The sequence below is a fragment of the Ovis aries genome, chromosome 25 (assembly GCF_016772045.2).
Source record: "Ovis aries strain OAR_USU_Benz2616 breed Rambouillet chromosome 25, ARS-UI_Ramb_v3.0, whole genome shotgun sequence".
Taxonomy (NCBI): Eukaryota; Metazoa; Chordata; class Mammalia; order Artiodactyla; family Bovidae; genus Ovis; species Ovis aries.
The window spans coordinates 28,354,869-28,377,239 of NC_056078.1; the positions used below are offsets into that span (position 1 = coordinate 28,354,869).

General features: G+C 36.0%; 1 protein-coding gene across 6 annotated transcripts in view; it reads right to left on the reverse strand.

Annotated features, from left to right (window-relative positions):
* Positions 1–22,371, reverse strand: part of P4HA1 (prolyl 4-hydroxylase subunit alpha 1) — a 94,475-nt gene that overhangs the window by 66,350 nt on the left and 5,754 nt on the right. For 4 of the 6 annotated variants that reach the window (XM_060406654.1, XM_060406655.1, XM_060406656.1 and 1 more), the window contains exons 2-4: positions 5,846–5,953; positions 4,468–4,564; positions 2,770–2,921 (exon numbers count right to left, since the gene is read on the reverse strand). In XM_060406654.1, the coding sequence (XP_060262637.1) occupies positions 2,770–2,921; positions 4,468–4,564; positions 5,846–5,921 (325 nt within the window). In that variant the 5' untranslated portion in view covers positions 5,922–5,953. Of the gene's footprint in view, positions 1–2,769; positions 2,922–4,467; positions 4,565–5,845; positions 5,954–6,771; positions 6,947–22,371 lie in introns of all 6 variants that reach the window. The other 2 variants (XM_060406657.1, XM_060406659.1) reach the window with 1 other exon arrangement.

The window sequence follows — 22,371 nt, forward strand, 5'->3', positions numbered from 1 at the left end:
CTTTACACTTTAAACTTCTATAGTACCATATGTCAATTATATCTCAATAAAATTGGAAGAAAAAAGACTCTAGACCCTCACAGACTTTTAATTTCTAACATAAGTCTTATAAACATTTTTTTATCTATATTATTATAATTTTCCACTATATCATGTATAACAAGAAAAAATTAAATATACTGAATGAGACTTGATATACCTCTAACTTGTTAAATCTTCCCAAACCATTTTTAATGTTGCTTATGTAATCTGAGGTCACTGCACAAATTATACCTATATGAACAGGTTTTAGTTACACAGTACAGACTCTGCTAAGCTTGAAGCTTGAAAAGCAAACAGATTTAAAGACTTGAAAACCATATTCACTGGCAACAAATTATATTTTCAGATAAAATGTATGTTCTTAAAGTTCTATTTTCTTCTTCCATGTGCCACATATCACATAAATGTGTAAGTATATAAAATTTGGTGGAATTCTTTAAGGAGAAGGAAGAAATAATTACATTTTTCAGAGTGCTGCATAAGCTCATTTATTAAAATATATTTAGATCTATTTAATTATCAAATATAGCATCATCAACCCAGGTTTGCTCTACATAAATCCTAATATTAATTTTAAAATGTTTTACATAAAATATAGCAAAAATCAAATTCAGAAACTAATTACTGGTAATTATATAACTCCTAGGGGTTCCCTGATGGCTCAGCTGGTTAAGAATTTGCCTTCAAAGGAGGAGACACAGGAGATTTGATCCCTGATCAGCAAGATCCCCTGGAGGAGGAAAATGGCAACTCTTCCAGTATTTTCGCCTAAAAAACATTCCATGGACCTACATGATGATCTTTTATTTAGTTTCACTTTTTCTATTTTATATTCTAAGCTCCCATTTCACTTAGTTTATGTTTTCCAATTTCCCCATCTTTTTTTTATTTGATGTTCTCAAGGCTTTATCAAGCATAGTAGTAAAGTTTTTGTATACATATATATGTATAAAATATATATTTTAGAAAACTTATGAAGTTTTGCCTAATTTAAAAATGTATGACATTTCGATTACACTTTTTTTACTTACTATGAATAAAATGCTAAATTTCTAATTTAAAAAATACAGATATACAACAAGCAACACAGGTCTACCGTATAAAACAAGGAACTATATAGTCAATATCTTGTAAAAATCTATAATGGAAAATAATTTCAAAAATAGCATATGCATATATATAAATGAATCACCTTGCTGTGTACCTGAAACACTGTAAGTCAACTATACTTCAATAAAATATATATATTAAGGAAAAAAATCCCATGAACAGAGGAGCCTGGCAGGCTACAGTCCAAAGGGTTGTAAAGAGTTGGACACAACTGGGCAACTAAGCCCAAGTATATACATATAACTCCGAAGGAAAAGGGGTGCTAAATACTCCCTTAATAAATCAATCCAACAGAAACAAAAAGTGATTTAAAATTTAACTAATATATGTGTCATCATTTGCAGATCAAAGTTAGGTATGAGACTTCCCTCCATTCTCATTTACTTATAATCAAGTATGCATATACTGTGATCATCAAAAGGCCAGGTATTTTTATGTTAATTGAAATGTATAAACGAACAACTAGCTAAAGAGGTCTAAGTTCATATTAAGCATAGTCTCTAGTTTTAAGTCACAAAATCCACACAATTTTTACAAGCAAGTTTTACAGAGAACTGTAATGTTTTTTATGTCTCAAAAAAAATCTCTTAGAAGTTGCTTAAAATCCTCTCCAATAAGAGAAAATGTATATCTACTATGGCATTATGGGGTACTACCATGGATTAAAATACCAAAGTCTTAAGGCTTATCTTATATATATGAATATCTATGACCTTAAAAATATTCTCATGGTGTTATATAAGAGAGCAAATGATTATAGGTATTTCCTTCTCATGTCAAAATATTTATAAGTGCTTGCCTGAATTTTTCATAGCAAGGTTTTCCTGTCCGATGCATAATAGTTTAGTTTACTGCTCACAAACACTTGAAAGCACCCTTGGAGTACTTCACCTACACAGCTGGCTCAGTTCTTCTTTTTTTGCCATCTTCAATCATTCAACAAATAAATACTATGTACTAAGCATAATAATACCTTTACTTTCTTAAACTTCAGACTTAGTTTTCTGTATATGTTACTTAAATATCTAAAACATCTCATTACTCCAACTACAATTTCATTGTTTCATTGAGAAGGACATTCATTATTACTGTTTGCAGTCTCAGTTTTTAAATTTATAGTTTATGTTAAACAAAACAATCCTAAGCTTCAAAGTACTAAAACACAGCTAATGTTTTCCCTTATCAGTACCACTCCCAGTACATTAATAATTGATTAGAAGATAAACAACTAGCCATAAATTTTTAAAATCTGAAGGTAATCCTAAAATGCAAATGATTACCCTCAGAAATGAAGCTATATGCCAATAATTGATTCACTTTAGTATATTTCAGAGTAAAAACGACCAGTGTTAAGTAAATGAGTAGAAATTACTTTTTTAAGAATAAAATTTTATTTTTCTTTGTTTTCAGTTTTTACTTATTTTTTTTTTTAATCAAGAATTAAGGATCTAGACTAAATTAACTCTAGTCAAATCAAACACATTTCAGCAATAATTCAGTTATAAGACTGAACACCTGATGTTCTGGGAACTGAATTTATCACTTCTTTTGGCATTTCTACAGGTTGTACCAAAAATGCCTTTTTTTTTGGCTCGTTAGTTTTACCATCTGACTTACCATCTGACATATCCTTAAGGACCAGATTCTCCAACTCGCTCCACTCAGTGTTCAGACGTTTCATTAATTTGAATGCATTTACAGGGTGTCCAACAAATCCTTCTGGATCTTTTGTCGCTGTGCTGGTTAACCGATCTAATTTCTCTGCCCATCTAAAATGGAACATAAGACATAAGTATGTATATGTATGTATATGTAGACATATGTATATTCCATTAAGACATAAATGGAATATACATAAAGTATATACACACTTAATGAGGAAGAACATAATTTAGTAAAGCACTCAAAAAAGATTAGAGGTTTTTGAGTTAAAACTATAAAAAATTTTTTAAGCAAAGTTATAAAGATTTTTTTAAAAGCAAGATTCTCTTACAGATAAAATCTAATTTGGAAAAATTAAAATATAAGACTTTTTTAGTTTTATGTTTCTCCCAGTGGTTACAGTAAATGTAACATATCTTAGTAAAAGTTGATTGGACCCCTCTAGTAAGAATCTCAGAGAAGGCAGTGGCACCCCACTCCAGTACTCTTGCCTGGCAAATCCCATGGACAGAGGAGCCTGGTAGGCTGCAGTCCATGGGGTCACTAAGAGTCGGACACGACTGAGTGACTTCACTTTCACGCATTGGAGAAGGAAATGGCAACCCACTCCAGTGTTCTTGCCTGGAGAATCCCAGGGACCGGGGAGCCTGGTGGGCTGCCATCTATGGGGTCGCACAGAGTCGGACACGACTGAAGCGACTTAGCAGCAGTAGCAGCAGCAGTAAGAATCTAAAAATTTATTTTCCTACAAGTCCAAATAATTGATTATTACAAAGTACAAACGAGCCCAATCCAAATTCAGTTACATATTCATTTAAATCACACTTATAGAAAAATTTTGTACTCAGTACTTAGAAACTATATTTTAAAACAGAAAAAATGGGGCTTCCCTGATGGTCCAGTGGTTGAGAATCTGCCCGCCAACACAGGGGACACAGGTCCGATCCCTACACCAGGAAGATCCTACATGCCGAGTGGTAACTAGGCCCATGCACAACTACTGAGGCCCATGCACAACTACTGAGGCCCATGCACAACTACTGAAGCCCATGCACCTAGGGCCCAGGGACGCAACAAGAGAAGCCACCACAACAAGAAGCCCATGCACTGCAGCTAGAGACAGCGTGAGCAATGAAGACCCTGCACAGCCAAAAATAAATAAATAAATAAATCTTAAAAAAAAAAAAATAACCTGACTACTTAGCTACTCATTAAACAAAGGCTAGGAACTCTCAGGTCAGGATTAACTATGAACCTGAGTCAATTAAAGATAAATTAGCATTTCAAGAAAAACCATATCAATTAAATAATACTGTACTTACCACTGTAATCTCTAGAATGCAACCATAAAACTAAAGGCTAAATAGCACTGGAAAATTGCTTGATTAGGGAGGACAGAAGATATTAGCAACTATTGAAAAAAAAAAACCTATCAGTCAGTTACCTGTATCCATTTACATTCTTATCTCAATCCATATTCTTCCAGATGAAGTCTTTAATTGGGCCCAACTTTTGTTTTCAGTAGTCCTATTTTAGCCCTTATCTGGCCTTTTAAGACTGACAGAGGGCTTTCATTTTCACTTAAAGAATGTTTTAGCCAGGAAGAAAACATCCAGGTGGAGTCACTCATAGTAAGTAAAACACTTGGCTTACTTTTTTATTTGTTCTAATTTGTCCTCTTCTGCCTTTATATAGTCTTTCAGGGAAGTCACCAGATCTTTTTCAGTATGAATCAAATCAGTCATCTGACCTAGAAAGAAGAAAAGAGAAGAAAGTTATCAAATACCCATACTATCAAAACAAGTTTTCTAGAATAATTTAAGAATGATTGAGAATGCTTCATTTAATGAAAGGACTTAACTGGCATGAGCCAGATATGTTGAAGAGAGCATCATTTTTTTTCTCTTTGTAAAACCAAATAAATAAAAATTAAGCCCCAAACTTTCTAAGCATGTGGTCCAATTCTAATTTTCAAGCTACTTAATTCTGCAAGCTTGGACCATATCGACAAATTGTCTGTTCATCTAAGAATTTATTTTTTAATTTCAAAACATTACTTTCCAAGGATCAACAGTTCTTCTTCCCTACCTACCCCCTCATCTATTTTGGGTTTGGGACTACTGATAATTAAATTTTTATTCAATTTGACAAAGACTACACTACAAAAAGTTAAAACTTTTAAAGTTAAACTTTTAAAGTTAAAAACTTCACAAGTGAAATTCAAATATCCATATTTAGTTATTCCTAATGGGATGAGAGAAAAAAGTTGCACAATTGTGTCTCTTTGCAACCACATGGACTGTAGCCCACCAGGCTTCTCTGTCCATGGGATTCTCCAGGTAAGAACACTGGAGTGGGTAGCCATTCCCTTCTCCAGGGGATTTTCCTGACTCAGGGATCAAACCCAGGTCTGCATTTCAGGCAGATTCTTTACTGTCTGAGCCACTGCTGCTGCTGCTAAGTCGCTTCAGTCGTGTCTGACTGTTAGCGACCCCATGGACTACAGCCTACCAGGCTCCTCCATCCATGGGATTTTCTAGGCAAGGGTGTGGGTTGCCATTGCCTTCCCTGGTCTGAGCCACTAGGCAAGCCCCAATAGGATGAGAAAACTCATCATTTTACATTCCAAAATTAAGGTCATAAATATATTTGCTTGTGTTTTATTTAGCTCCACAATCACATAAGGGTAAAACTGGTCAACAGGACGAAGGAAAACACCTCTTTTAAAACATATAAAGTATGCATATAAGAAAATATAAAAGACTAAGTATATATATTAAATGATTTGCCAGGTAGACTCGACCAGAGAATTTTCTTTTGTATGCTTTACTAAGTTTTAGCAGTCAGAAAAAATCAAGTATTTAAATATGAAGGGAAAAAATGACTTTAAAAGAAAGATTTTTAGAGGGGTAGGGACTGAAGTAATGTTTCCATCCCGAGAATACAATGTATTTGTTTTTACCAATTTAAAAATATGAAAAAAAGGAAAAATTTTAAATACAAAAACAAAAACAAAATAATTAAGACTTACCAATAGAAGTAAAAAAGCCTGGATGGGCCAAAGACTGGGGAAGTAGAATCCCTACAACTAAAATATACCGGATCATCTTCAAAGGTTTAATTTTACAGGCTCACACACCTACAAGAGAAATATGGCCATTATTTAAAAAAAAAGAAGGATAGGACAAGTTCCTAACCTATTTTTCCTATGAATAAAATGTAAGTCAGACTTTAAGATTGCCTATAGAACACTGTTAATTCTAGTAAGAATTTAATAATCTAGTAAGAGCTACTATCTTATTTTTCATAGAAGAGTACTCACTTGATATTTCATGTTAAAAGAAAAATATACATGTTTGCTATCACCATGATAATATATGCTTTAAAATGCTGTTTGTTTTCTCTTTAGTTACTACTACAGTTAGATCAACCGGATAGTAGTACACTTTTTCATTAAGTTTATTTTGCGATCTAGACCTAAGTCATGAATTTCCCATTAAAATATACCACTTTATTATAGTAACTCAATTTAAATACTACCAAAATACATTCTAAAATGTTAGAATATATTTAAAGGGACAAAATGTTTCAGAGCTTTCTGATTAAAATCCCCTTAATTCCTAACTTGGTCCATCTTTTCCCTACAATGGCTTTAAATTTTAAAATAAGTTCAATTAAAAGTTGTAGATTTGGAGGTGATGAATATGTTCCAAAATATACTGTGGGGACTGACGCCTGAAGAACACTGTGAAACTACTCAAAATCAACCAACCATGAACATTAAATAGGTGAACAGTGTGGTATTTAAGCTAGCAAGCTGTCTATTTAGGCTAGTAATCTCTCTCAAAGGACCCAATGTTGAGCTTTTTCTCTTATTTACTGTGTTCTATGTAAAAAATCCTTAGCCCAGTACATAGCTGTAGCATTCAGGGGAAAAAAAAAAAAAAAACAAAAAACCTGGCAGCAAAGCTGTTCTGTCTATCTTTCTTTTCTGGAATGGATTCTTCACGGCAGATGCAGATTTTCAACTAACCAGCAGATTTCACCCTGCTTTCCCAAAGGCCCTGTTAGCACTCTTCTCTAGCTCCTTCTTTACCACATAAGCATGGACTTTTAAGTTCTTCTTTATTACCTTACAGGAAAACAAGTTACCCCTGTAATACTGTTTACCCCAGTAACAGACACCCATTGCTTATTCTCACTTGTCACCCTATTCCTTTGTGCAGGCACCTCCGATTCTCCCCAAGAGACTTCACCGAAAGCAACAGGTTCAAGTCCACATTAGAAAACTCCCTATCACTCACTCACTCACACACACACACACATTTTCCACATTAGAAAACTCCCAATCTCTCTCTCACATACACACACACCAACACACATATACACACACCATTTTCCACCTAACTTGAATCAATAAAAATAGATCACCGCAGAAACTGACATGCTAGAAGTCCTCCTAAGTCTCCTCCTCCAGAACCACACAGTAGTGAAATACACTGTTCTCTTGGCTGCCTTACAGTAACTCTTTGGGAAGGCTTCTAGAATGTAGCAGATGCAGACACTTCCTCTCCTGGGCTCTTGCCAAAGCCCAAGGTTTTTTCAAAACCCTGGGCTGTCTGAACAGTCTAGAATTTTCTCACTGTTTAAACAGATTTGTGCCATAATTTCTTCATAAATGAATGTTATTTCCAGCAAATACAAATGCTTTTGCTGTACCAAGAGAAGGCTAACCAGAAATGTTGTCTAAACATTAACTGTGATGAGAAAGTTTAGATCTGTCAGATAAGAAGTTATCATTTTTTTCATTGCTAAAATTTATTTTGTCACTAAAGTTTCTCTGTCATCTTTCATTGTCCTTAAACCTTACAATGAATGACAAAACACTGGCCTACAGAAATTACCAAAAAAGCTTGAAAATTTCTTTATTCTAGATGAGATAGAGTCATAATAACAAAAAACAAAACAACAAAAGTTACTGGACCTCTGAAAAAAGTATTTTTAAACTTAAAAATAAGACAATCTATCAAAAGCCAGATGGAATTAAAATACACAAAATAATTTAGGTTTATATATTGTTTTATAAAAACTAAACTATAAACTAGGAAACTAAAGAAAATAGAGCTCACTTAAGGAACTCCTACAAATCAAGAAAAAAACCCAAGACATCAGCAGATAGGTGGGCTGAAAGTGAAAGTCACTCAGTCGCATCTAACTCTTTGCGGCCCCATAGACTGTAGCCCACCAGGCTCCTCTGTCCATGGAATTCTCCAGGCCACAATACTGGAGTGGGTAGCTGTTCCCTTACCGAGAGGATCTTCCCAACCCAGAGACTGAACTCAGGTCTCCTGCATTGCAGGCAGATTCTTTACCATCTGAGCCACCAGGGAAGCCCAATAAGTGGGTTAAGAACACAGAAAGCCACTAAAGAGAAACTATAGTTAACGAAACCCATCAAAACAAAAACTCACTCATCAGTAATCAAGGACACAAGAAGTTGAAATAAGATAGCCAGTTTATACCTATCAAATGAACAATTAAACAAATTCAACAACTAAATTTAAAATACCTAATGATAGTGCTATATGTCAAGAAACTTAAAATGAACATATTCCTTACTTGCAAATTCAAATGAAAAACAAGATTTAAAAATTAACATCAATCCTACAACATTCATTGCTGGTGGGATTGCAAAATGGCACAGTCACTTTGGAAGACAGTTTGACAATTTCTTAAAAAATTAAATACACTCTTACCATATGATCCAGCAATCATGTTTAGTATTTACTCAAAGGAATTGAAAATTGATGTCCACAAAAGCCTGCACATGGATATTTATAGCAACTTTATTTATAATGGGCAAAACTTGGAAGCAACCAAGATGTCCTTTAGTAGCTGAACAGATAAACTGTGATACATCTAGGCAATGGAATATTATTCAATGCTAAAAAAGAAATGAGCTATCAAGCCATTAAAAAACATGGAGGAATTAAAAATGTTACTAAGCAAAAGAAGTCAATCTAAAAAGGGTATATACTGTATAATTCCAACTATATAATATTCTGGAAGAGGTAAAACTATGAAGAGAATAAAAAGATTAGTAGTTGGTAGAATAAGAAGGGGGATGAACAAACGGAGCACAGAGGATTTTTAGGGCAGTGAAAATACTGTGTAATATCATAATGATGAATACATATCATTATACATTTGTTCAATTTCACAGAATTTACAACACTAAGAGTGAAGGGGTAATGTTAAACTATGGACTTTGGGCAATTATGATGTGTCAATGTAGATTCACTAATTTAAAAAAAATATGCCATTCTGGTGGGGGGCTACACATATTGGGAGCAGGGAGTACATGGGACATTTCCATACCATCCTCTTAATTTTGTTATGAAGCCAAAACTGCTCTAAAAAATTAAGTCTTAAAAAAAATAAACACTATACAACTCTGGTGAAATCTATACTGAAGAAGATGATTAAGTTTAGTGTAGTAGAGAAGGAAATGGCAACCCACTCCAGTATTTTTGCCTGGGAAATCCCACAGACAGAGGAGCCTGGTGGTCCACTGTCCATGAGCTCACGTAAGAGTCGGACACGACTTAGCAACTAAACAACAACACAGGGTATATTTACTTTCATATTCAATGCTTATTTTTTCTCATGTAATAGGTTTTTATGATTTAATTGTTTTATTGAAGCATAGTTGTTTTGCAATGCGCAAGTCTCTGCCGCACAGCAAAGTGACTCAGGTATATACACACATTCTTTTTTTGAAATATTCTTTTCCACCATGGTTTATCACAGGATATTGAATATAGTTCCCTGTATATATAGTAGCCTGCTCCAGAGTGGGACCATGTTGTTTATGCATCCCATATATAGCAGTTTACATCTGCGGATCCCAAACTCCCCGTTTTTCTCTCCCCCCCACACCCTTCCCCCTCGGCAGCCACAAGTTTGTTCTGTCTGTGAATCTTTTTTTGTTTTGTAGACAGGTTTACTAGTGCCATATTTTAAGATTCCACATATAAGTGATATCACAGGATATTTGTCTTTCTCTGTCTGAGTTACTTCACAGTATGCTAATCTCTAGGTGCATCCATGTTGCTGCAAATGGCATTCCATTCTTTTTCATGACTGAGTGGTATGCTATTTTATATAGGTACCAGATCACCTGTATCCATTCATTTGTCAATGAACATTTAGGATGTTTCTCTGTTTTGGCTATTGTGAGTGATGCTGCTATGAACACAGGGGTGTATGTATCTTTTGGAACTATAGTTTTGTCTGGGTATATGCCCAAGAGTGGGATTGCTCGATCATATGGCAGTTCTATTTTTAGTTTTCTGAGGAACTGCCACACTGTATTTCACAGTGGCTATACCAACCAACATTCCCGCCACCAGTGTAGAAGGGTTCGCTTTTCCATACACTCTCTGCAGCATTTTCCATTTGTAGACTTTTTAATGATGGCCATTCTGACCAGTGTGAGATGGTAGCTCACTGTGGTAAACATGATGTGGTATCTATATAAAACAGCATACCACTCAATCATGAAAAAGAATGGAATGCCATTCCACTGGAATGGAATGTTTTGATTTGCATTTCTCTAACTGTATTTGCTTTTATAATGACGAAAATTAACTCTATACAAAATAAAAAACCTAAAACATCAACTTCCATATTCTGGCACCGTAAGCCTTTAATGAAATAGTTAACCACACTCTAACACAATAAAGTGGCTAACATGTTTGTGTATGTCCCATTTTCTAACTCTATAATCCTCTAGATTTCTTGCTGTGCTTCAAAGATTGTTAAGCTTATTTGAAAGCAACCCAAAGTGTGCCACTCCTGACAATGTAGTGGCACACTTTCCTATTCTCCTTGTTCCCAGAAATAGACATATGACCCAGGCTAAGCCAGTCATTGACCCTCATTCCTATGAATTTAACTGTTGAAGAGTGGGCTTAAGAAATGATAAAAAGCAGCTCTTTCTGGAATTGCTGCGCTCAGAGGATGTGAATTTGGAGCTGCCTGTGACCATCTGTGCCACCTGACAAGCATACACAGGAACCTAATCTATAAAAATGACAAAGTTATGCAGAAACAAGCAGTTTTACAAGCTCCATGGCCCTGATTCTTGTAGTCTCTGCTCTGAACCTGTGAACTTCCCCAATAATATTCCAACTCAGCCGAGGGAGCCTGTAAATTCCCTTTTTCTTAAACTAGTTTAAGTTGGATTTCTGTCACTTGCAATAGAAAATTCAGACCCTCTCACAGCATTACTCCAAATTACCATGCCAACCTAAACTAACTAATATAAATGAAGATAGAGTATACAGCAGTGGTTCTAACCTTTAGCTGAATCAGATCACCCAAAGGTCAAAGTACCTATATCACATATGCAAGTTCTCAGGTGATGCTGCTGCTGCTGCTGCTCTGGTGATCACACTTTGAGAACCACAGGATATGACTACCTCTTGAAATCATACAAAAGGTGCTCTCTGCCTTTAAAATATATTTTACTTCAATTTATTTTTTAGAACATGTCACAGAATTTCTAATTACTCTAGGGAATGGCTTCTCTAATCTGTATGAATACTATGCCTCATGCACATTCTTTAGAAACCTTAAGTGGCTTGTTTATAGACAAGCATATCCTTATCAATCACAGGTTTTTAAAACATAATGGTATCTTTACTTACGATGTCTCACTTCCATTTATTACCACCTTTGTTCAGTTAGCAGCGTGCAAAGCAATCATTATGTACAACTAAGAGTAAAGCATCCCAAAAGACATTAGGGTTTTATCAAAAACAGTAAGATAAATGCCTTCTGTTCTAAATCCTCAAACAAGCTTGAAATAGAATTTAAATGGGTTAAAGAGGATGCAATCTTCTTCAAAAGAAGGTAAATCTCAGATCTGAGAGAAGACATAATGAAAGAAAGACGGAAAAGAAGAGCAGGGAGAAAGGAGGAAAGGAAAGAAAGACAAGGAAGAGGCAGATACAAAGATAAATTTATACAGGAATAAAATTTATTACTAAAACAGTATGGATAAGTTACTCATAATATTTTGGTTCTTGGTTGGATAGCAGTTTCATTAGTGTCTATTAATCTATAAATAATCTATATATATTACATATAATGTTTGAAATGCATGAATATTTTTTAATTAAAAAATTTTTTAAATTTTAAGTATTTTAAAAACTATAAAGAAACAAAAACCTGGGAAACATATTCTCTGGTAGACCTGGACAAAAATAAAATGCAAAGTGTACTGTTTATCTAAAACTTTCCTACTGTCCTTCTTCTAGGAAAGTCTAGTCCCACATACTCACAGATAAACCAAACCTGGGAACAGATTTTAAAACAGTTCTAAAAAAATAAAAAAACAGTTCTACTACATTGTAAATATGACTCTGAGTTATCAGGATTCACTGAATTGTATATTTTTGTTATTCAATGGATTACTAGAACAGGGCATCTGGCAAACAATTCTATTAGCCTTTTGGTCTAACATTTTTCTTCCAAGAAAAAAAATGCAACATTAACAAGTCTATCTTTCCCAAACAAATCACTCAAAAATTAGGCAGACTAAAGAATGCTTAATATTCTAATCTTTCTCTGACACAAAAAACTTTTTACAGGGCTCCTTCTAACAGTCTCTCCACATCTTCCACAACTTGTTCCAAACCCTCTTTTAGAGGGTTCCAATTTTAAGGTTATTTTTCCTCATACAAATTCCATACTCAACTGTTGGTTTTCCTGACATTTGTGTTAATCTTTCTGACAGGTTTTATGGTCAGCACAAAATATCAACACACATTCAAGCTGCTAATTCAGGCCACTGCAACGTGGTATATACATCTAGACAGAATGTCTCTTTCATATAAGCCAGATGGATTTTCCAAGACAACTAAGAGTGATTGCAATAGAACCAGTTATATTTCTGTTCTGCCCTGTAGTCGCTCTGCCAATTGCCATTTGCTTTAACTTAACTCTAAGAATCCCAGTCATACTTCTGCTCCCAAAGTGAGTGAGCTGCATCTCTGGTACATACATAAAATCCGGGATGAGTGCTTCAATGGTATGACCAACGTTTCAATTAAAAACCCAGAAGTCATGCTAGCCTAATTGCCACAATTTTCTATACTTGCGCAGTGAACCCGGTCTTTGGCATCATTCCAATGGAACAGCAGTTTAGGATATGACTGGAGAGAACCTCTAAACCAAGATACTGCCCTTAACTGAAAGTGCTATGTAGGCTGTCTTTCAAAGGTTCTTCCAAAGCTCAGTCGTCCCTATCAGAAGTAATCTGAAGATAAGATCATTTCAAAAACACACGCTTGTTTTTCCCTATAGGGCACCTCAATCATCCCTACTCTTTCTTCTGGAAATTGCCCCCTTCTACCTTTTGAACTGCCCCAGTTCACCTTTAATTCATTCCCATAGTTTTACCAGTCATGTTATAGCATGATACTTCTCCCTGGCCGAGTGGCCATTCAAAGTTTTTTGTCAGAAAATTTGAAAATGAAACTGAGAAAAGAGGTGGCAGGCACTCTCTGAATGTCTGAACTATTTTATAAATAAAGCTTGGGAAAAGTTAGGAACCAAGTGAATGAAGCTTATCTAGAAAGATTTAAAAATGAGGCACATACACAGACAGGAAGACAGACAAAAGACAGAAGAAAACATGTTGATGTTCCAATTATTCTGGAAATTTAATCATACTCCTGACCTCTGTTGCTAAGACAACTTCCTATCGCCACAATTCTTAAATTCCATTATGGACTAGTATGAGTTAAGATTTCTGTTTAACCCAGAGTCCTAATTAATATACTTTCTCTCCTCTCTAAAGAAGAAGATGTCCACCAATATATTGTGAGAAAGCCCTTAAACAAAGAAGGTAAGAAACCCACTACCAAAGCACCCAAGATTCAGCGTCATGTTACTCCACGTATTCTGCAACACAAATGCCGGCCTATTGCTCTGAAGAAACAGTGTACTAAGAAAAATAAGGAAGAGGCTGCAGAATATGCTAAACTTTTGGCCAAGAGAATGCAGGAAACCAAAGAAAAATGGCAATAACAGATTACCAAGAGATGGAGGCTGTCCTGAGAACTTCTGAGTCCAGTCAAAAATGAGGTGTTCCAAGAGTGACAAATAAGATCTAACATCAGATCTAAAAACCAAATTAAAAAAATATATATATACACATACATAACACACACACACACACACACACACACACTTTCACTCATCAACCCTGCTTCTTTAAGGCAAACTAAAAAAGGTAAATAATTCTCATGTATTTACTACTCTCTATTCCCTAGCACCAAAAAGCAATATTTTTCAATGATCTTTTAATGTTTTTCTTAATTTTAGAAATTCAATGAATATACGTGAGATACAAAGTTTAAGAATAAATATGATTTTAATCCATTTTAAACAAATATTTAAACTGTATTCAAAATTGAAGTTAAGCTCAATATTTAAAGTTTCTATGTCTAAGAAAGTCAAGTTCCCCTAAACTAGAAACATTTTAATAATAATTGTAGGCTGAGGGGAAAGTTTGAGAATGAAACAGATCTTATTTATAATTAAAATGGTACCATTCTTCAATGATTTTTAAACTGTGTATTTTAAATTATATAATATACCTCTCAATTATTTCAAACACTTTAGTTAGCAATGCATACATTTCCCAATATAGGATAAAGTATCAGGATTCTTTTTCTCAGAACAGGAAAAAAACAAAAATTACCATACATGAGACTAGGAGTTCTGCAGTTTAGTAAAATTTCATCATTAATGTTGACTTTTATTTGGTGGTCCCTTTAAAGGGAAGCAGAATAAGCAAAAAGGTAAGGTATCTACTATGAGGCCAAACTTGACCACCAGCTAATAATAAAAAATCAGCAGTACTTCAGATGAAAGTGCCTTGAACAATGCCTGACACCTAGAATACTCTTAAGAAATGTTACTTTTGGATGTGGGGCAAGAGCACAAGAATAAATGGATTTGTTGCCAAGAGTGTCTCAAAGGACATGGAAAAAGAGGTGACTTGGAGAACTGTGGGAAACCCAGGCAACCTCAACCCTGGGCTAAGGCAGTGAAAAGGACCAAGAAGCCCAATCTACTAGCAAACGGATGCACAGGGTTTATAATTTAGGAATTTGAATGGGAGAAAGAAGTGGACAGAGGCAGTGGAAGGGAAGAAGTAAAAGAAATAAACATTAAATTATACATGCTCTCCTTGTGGCTTGTAAAAATACTGGTATTTCCAAAAATTAACATAGTCCATATATTTCTCATCTGATGAATTTGCAGTATCTTCTCTTTATTAATGAAACTATGTGTTTCATAACATGAGTATCAATAAATATTGATTAGGATACTAAAAATAGCAATAATATAAAACGCAGCAATTCTTTAAACTTTCTTTAAACTTTAAACTGTTTTCTAGTTTAAAGAGTGTTAAATATAAACATGAGAAAGTTTAAAGCCTAATTTCTAAGTTTAAAGAATATACTTGGATATACATGTAAAAAGCTTAAAACTTTATACAGTAATTAAAAGAATTCAAAAAATGTTAACAATTGTCTGAGAGGGAATCACAGTTAATTCTCTTTACTCAATTTCTGCATTTGAATAAACATTTTTAACAGAAAATTTGTATTTCTATAAATAAACAAATATGCAAGCTAACAAATGAAGTCAAAGTAGCACTGAAGTGAAAAGATCAAGTCAAACCATTGGGTTAGCAAAATTCAAATGAGCAACTCCATACTTCTACTAGGGCATAATACCACCGTCAATCCCTTCTGCTCAAAAAACAAATTGTATGTATATCTGATTTACAGAAAAAATCCTGATAAGGCAACTGCAGTGTCTTTGCCACCCTTAGGATACAAGTGGAAGATAAAATCTTGCACAGTACACATTTTAGATTTATTCAACTTAAACAAGGAATATGTGGGCTTCCCAGGTAGCTCAGTGGTAAAGAATCCACCTGCCAATGCTGGAGACTGGGTTTGATCCCAGGGTCGGAAGGCGGGCTATACTCCATGGGGTTGCAAAAGAGTGAGACATGACATAGCCAGTAAAACAACAACAAGGAACATGTGGTAAAGCAAAGTATTCCAAAAGAAGTGCTTTCAATGAAACTTCCTTAAAGATTGACTTTTTAAATTATTTTAATTGGAGGATAATTACTTTACAATATTGTGATTTTTGCCATACATCGACACGAATCAGTCATGGGTGCACATGTGTCCCCCCATCCTGAACCCCCCTTCCAAATCCTTCCCACCCTATCCCTCTGGGTTGTCGTGATTTTTTTTTTTTTAAAGCAAGCTACTACTACTTGAAAAATTATCATTTACAAAAAAGCAGCATTTCCTTTAGAAAAAGACCTAGAAACAAGAACCAATCACCGGAAGCAACAGCAACCAATATGTTAATTACCTGGGAATAAACTTAAGAAAACTTTATATTGACCCTAACATTAACTCAAAATGTATCCAAGATTATCTTAAAATCTAAAACTACAAACCTCTTGGGGAAAAAAACAGAGGTAAGTGCTTGATTAAGCCCTTAAACATGAATATCTAGAAAATAATTTCTTAGATGTGACACATAAAAAGCACAAGAAGCCAAGGAAAAAATTAAATTGGACCTCATCAAAATTTAAAACTTTCATCTTTCAGGAAAGTGAAAAGACAACCAAAAGAATGGTAAAAAAAAAAAAAAAAAATTAAATATATCTCTAACAAAAGTTTAGTACCTAGTATACAGTATTCTCAGAACTGAACAATAGAAAATAATCCACTTTTTAAATGAGAAAAGGATTTGAAGAGACATTTCTCCAAAGAAGCTACAAATGGCCAATAAGTACATGAAAAAACTCAACATCACTAGTCATTCAGTTGCTTAGTCTTGTCCGACTCTTTGAGAACCTATGGACTGCAACACGCCAGGCCTCCCTGTTCATCACCAACTCCCGGAGTTTACTAAAACTCACATCCATCGAGTCGGTGATGCCATCCAAACATCTCATCCTCTGTGGTCCCCTTCTCCTCCTGCCTTCAATCTTTCCCAGCATCAGGGTCTTTTCAGATGACAAAGTTCTTCGCATCAGGTGGCCAAAGTATTGGGAGTTTCAGCTTCAGCATCAGTCCTTCCAATGAATAGTCAGGACTGATCTCCTTTAGGATGGACTGGTTGGATCTCCTTGTAGTCCAAGGGACTCTCAAGAGTCTTCTCCAACACCACAGTTCAAAAGCATCAATTCTTCGGCCCTCAGCTTTCTTTATAGTCCAACTATCACATCCATACATAACTACTGGAAAAACCATAGCCTTGACTAGACGGACCTTTGTTGACAAAGTAATGTCTCTGCTTTTTAATGTGCTGTCTAGGTTGGTCATAACTTTCCTTCCAAGGAGTAAGTGTCTTTTAATTTCATGGCTGCAGTCACCATCTGCAGTGATTCTGGAGCCCCCAAAAATCAAGTCTGTCACTGTTTCCCCATCTATTTGTCATGAAATAATGGAACCAGATGCCATGATCTTAGTTTTCTGAATGCTGAGGTTTAAGCCAACTTTTTCACTTTCCTCTTTCACTTTCATCAAGAGGCTCTTTAGTTCTTCACTTTCTGCCATAAGGGTGGTGTCATCTGCATATCTGAGGTTATTGATATTTCTCCCAGCAATCTTGATTCCAGCTTGTGCTTCATCCAGCCCAGTGTTGCCCATGATGTACTCTGCATATAAGTTAAATAAGCAGGGTGACAATATACAGCCATTACATACTCCTTTCCCGATTTGGAACCAGTCTGTTGTTCAATGTCCAGTTCTAATTGTTGCTTCCTGATCTGCATACAGATTTCTCAGGAGGCAGGTCAGGTGGTCTGGTATTCCCATCTCTTTCAGAATTTTCCACAGTTTGTTGTGATCCACACAGTCAAAGGCATAGTCAATAAAGCAGAAGTAGATATTTTTCTGGATCTTTCTTGCCTTTTTGATGATCCAACAGATGTTGGCAATTTGATCTCTGGTTCCTCTGCCTTTTCTAAAACCAGCTTGAACATCTGGAAGTTCACGGTTCACATATTCCTGAAGCCTGGTTTGGATAATTTTGAGCATTACTTTGCTAGCATGTGAGATGAGTGCAATTGTTCCGTAGTTTGAGCATTCTTTGGCATTGCCTTTCTTTGGGATTGGAATGCAGCCACTGCTGACTTTTCCAAATTTGCTGGCATATTGAGGGCAGCACTTTCAGTATCATCTTTTAGGACTGGAAATAGCCCAACTGGAATTCCATCACCTCCACTAGCTTTGTTTGTAGTGATGCTTTCTAAGGCCCACTTTACTTTGCATTCCAGGATTTCTGTCTCTAGGTGAGTGATCACATCATCGTGATTATCTGGGTCATGAAGATCTTTTCTGTACAGTTCTTCTATGTATTGTTGCCACCTCTTCTTAATATCTTCTGCTTCTGTCAGGTCCATACCATTTCTGTCCATTATTGAGCCCATCTTTGCATGAAATGTTCCCTTGGTATCTCTAAGTTTCTTGAAGATATCTCTAGTCTTTCCCATTCTATTGTTTTCCTCTATTTCTTTGCACTGATCACTGAGGAAGGCTTTCTTATCTCTCCTTGCTATTCTTTGGAACTCTGCATTCAAATAGGTATATCTTTCCTTTTCTCCTTTACTTTTCACTCCTCTTCTTTTCACAGCTCTTTGTGAGGCCTCCTCAGACAGCCAGTTTGCTTTTTTGCATTTCTTTTTCTTGGGGATGGTCTTGATCCCTGTCTCCTGTACAACCTCATGAAGCTCCGTCCATAGTTCTTCAGGCACTCTTGTCTATCAGATCTAATCCCTTGAATCTATTTGTCACTTCCACTGTATAATCGTAAAGGTTTTGATTTTGGCCATACCTGAATGATCTAGTGGTTTTTCCTACTTTCTTCAATTTAAGTCTGAATTTGGCAATAAGGAGTTCATGATTTGAGACACAGTAAGCTCCTGGTCTTGTTTTTGCTGACTGTATAGAGCCTCTCCATCTTTGGCTGCAAATAATATAATCAATCTGATTTTGGTGTTGGCCATCTGGTGATGTCCATGTGTAGAGTCTTCTCTTGTGTTGCTGGAAGGGGGTGTTTGCTATGACCAGTGCATTCTTTTAGAAAAGCTCTATTAGCCTTTGCCCTGCTTCATTCTGTACTCCAAAACCTAATTTGCCTGTTACTCCTGGTATCTCTTGACTTCCTACTTTTGCATTCCAGTCCCCAATAATGAAAAGGACATCTTTTTGGGGTGTTAGTTCTGGAAGGTCTTGTAGGTCTTCATAGAACCATTCAATTTCAGCTTCTTCAGCATTACTGGTTGGGGAACAGACTTGGGATTACTGTGATACTGAATGGTTTGCCTTGGAAACAAACGGATCATTCTGTCATTTTTGAGATTGCACCCAAGTACTGTATTCAGACTCTTCTGTTGACTATGATGGCTACTCCATTTCTTCTAAGGGATTCTTGCCCACAGTAGTCAATATAATGGTCATCTGAGTTAAATTCACCCATTCCAGTCCATTTTAGCTCGCCAATTCCTAAAACGCCGACATTCACTCTTGCCATCTCCTGTTTGACCACTTCCAATTTGCCTTGATTCATGGACATAACATTCCAGGTTCCTATGCAATATTGCTCTTTATAGAACTGGACTTTGCTTCTATCACCAGTCACATCCACAACTGGGTGTTGTTTTTGCTTTGGCTCCGTCTCTTCATTCTTTCTGGAATTATTTCTCCATTGATCTCCAGTAGCATATTGGACACCTACTGACCTGGGAAGTTCACCTTTCAGTGTCCTATCTTTTGCCTTTTCATACTGTTCATGGGGTTCTCAAGGCAAGAATACTGAAGTGGTTTGCCATTCCCTTCTCCAGCGGACCACATTTTATCAGAACTCTCCACCATGACCCGTCCATCTTGGGTGGCCCTATACAGCATGGCTCATAGTTTCATTGAGTTAGACAAGGCTGTGGTCCAGGTGATCAGATTGGTTAATTTTCTATGATTGTGGTTTTCAATCTGTCTGCCCACTGATGGAGAAGGATAAGAGGCTTATGGAAGTTTCCTGATGGGAGAGACTGACTGAGGGGGAAACTGGGTCTTGTTCTGATGGGTGGGGTTATGCTCAGTAAATCTTTAACAATTTTCTATTGATGGGTGGAGCTGTGTTCCCTCTCTGCTATCTACCTGGGGGCAAACTATGGTGGAGGTAATGAAGTTAATGGTGACCTCCCTCAAAAGATGCCATGTGTGTACTGCTACACTCAGTGCCCCCAACCCTGCAGCAGGCCACCACTGACCCACGCCTCAGCTGGAACCTCCTGGACACTCCCGGGCAAGTCTGGGTCAGTCTCCTGCGGGGTCACTGCTCCTTTCTCCAGGGTCCTGATGCACACAAGGTTCTGTTACGTCATTATGGAAATATAAATGAAATACCACTATGAGATACCACTTCACAGCCCCTAGAATAGCTATAGTAATAAAAAGAGTAAGTATTGACAAGGATGGGAAGAAACTGGAATACTCATACATTGCTGATAAGAATGTAAAATAGTGTAGCTACTTTGGAAAACAGTGTTTCTAAAAAAGTTTTAGGAACTTTTCAGTTCCTAAAAAAGTTAAACATGGAGTTACCATGTGATGCAACAATTCCACTACTAGGTCTATACCCAAACCAAATGAAAGCACATATCCACAGAAATATTTGTACAGAAATGTCCATAGCAGCATTGTTAATAATTGCAAATAGGTGGAAACAACCCAAATGATGACTGAATAAAAAAAATTTGATATAACCATACAATGGAATCTTATTTGCCCATAAAAGGAAATGAAGTACTGATACTGCTACAACACAAATAAACCTCGAAAACATTATGTTACATGAAAAAAATCTACAGACATAAAAAGCATATTAGTGATTGCCTAGATCTGGGGGAGGGAGAGGAGAGTGACTACTAATAGATCTGGGGTTTCTTTTTGGAGATATTTATTTTAAAAAGCATTAAAATTGATTGTCATAATGGTTACACAACTCTGTAGATGTATTAAAATCCACTGAATTGTACACTTTAAGAGATAAATTATATGGTATGTGAATTATATCTCAATAAAGCTGTTTAAAAAAAAAAAAAAAAGAAAGAAATCAAGAACTTCCTTGGTGGTACAGTGGATACGAATCTGCCTGCGCATGTAGGGGGAGGAGGTCTGATCCTTAGTTTGAGATCAAACCTGCTACAGAGCAACTAAGCAACAAGAGAAGCCACGGCAATAAGAAAACCACACATGGCAACTAGAGGGTCAGCCCCCTGCTCACAGCAACCAGAGTAAGCCTGCCCAAAGCAAAGACCCAGAACAGCCAAAAATAAAATCAATGAATAAAATTATTTTTAAAAATCGACATAAACTCTCATTTCACTAGGTAAATCTGGGAGTAGGAATGCTAGGTCCTACGGTAAGCATACATAGTGGTGGTGCTTTAGTGGTTTAGTCGCTAAGTCATGGCCAACTCTTTTGCAATCCCATGGACTGTAGCCTGACAGGCTCCTCTGTGCATGAGATTTTGCAGGCAAGAATACTGGAGTGCCATTCCCTTCTCCAGGGGATCTTCCTAACCCAGAGATCGAACCCAATCTCCCATATTGCAGGCAGATTCTTTACCAGTTAAGCCACCAGAGAAGCCCAACTATATATATGTTTACCTTCATAAAAAACTGCCAAATGTTAAAGTCGCTACACTGTTTCCATTGCCCAAGTCAACAAATGAAAGCTCCAACTGCTCCATGGTCTCATCAGCATGTGGTATTGTTTTTTTTATTTTTCCTTTCTTCCTTCATTTTTCTTAATGTCTTAATTTTCTCACTACTGGTTTCTTATTGTGGTTTTAACTTACAATTCTTCAATTATCAATGATGTTTAATATCTTTTGGTATATTTACTTGCTATCCATATTCCTTTTTTGGTAAAGTTTCTACTCAAATCCTTTGTCAAATTTTTAATTAGTTTGTTCACTACTATTGAATTTTTTCTGTAGATATTCTGGATACAAGTTTTTTGTTAGATATGTGATAGGAGAATATTAACTCCCAGTCTGTGACTTGTCTTCTCACTCTCATAACACTCTTTCAAACAGCGTAAGTTCTTAATTTTGATGAAGTTGAACGTATTATGGATCATGCTTCTGGTGTCTTTTTGCTTAAAAAAAAAAAAAAACCTCTGCTCAATCTAAGGTCCAAAAGATTGTCTTATATTTTCTTCAAGTTATTTTCTAGCTTTAGGTCTTATTTTGAGATCTATGAACCATCTTGAACCAGTTTTTGCATAGACTATGGGGAATTTTTGCGCTGAGGCTACAATTAAGAAAAATTGTCTATTTTGATGTTTGAAGGCTAACTGCCTTAAAGCCCACTTCCCTTTCCCTTTGCCCCACATCTGGATAAGTTAGTATGAAAGCCTGGCCATTCTCTCCACT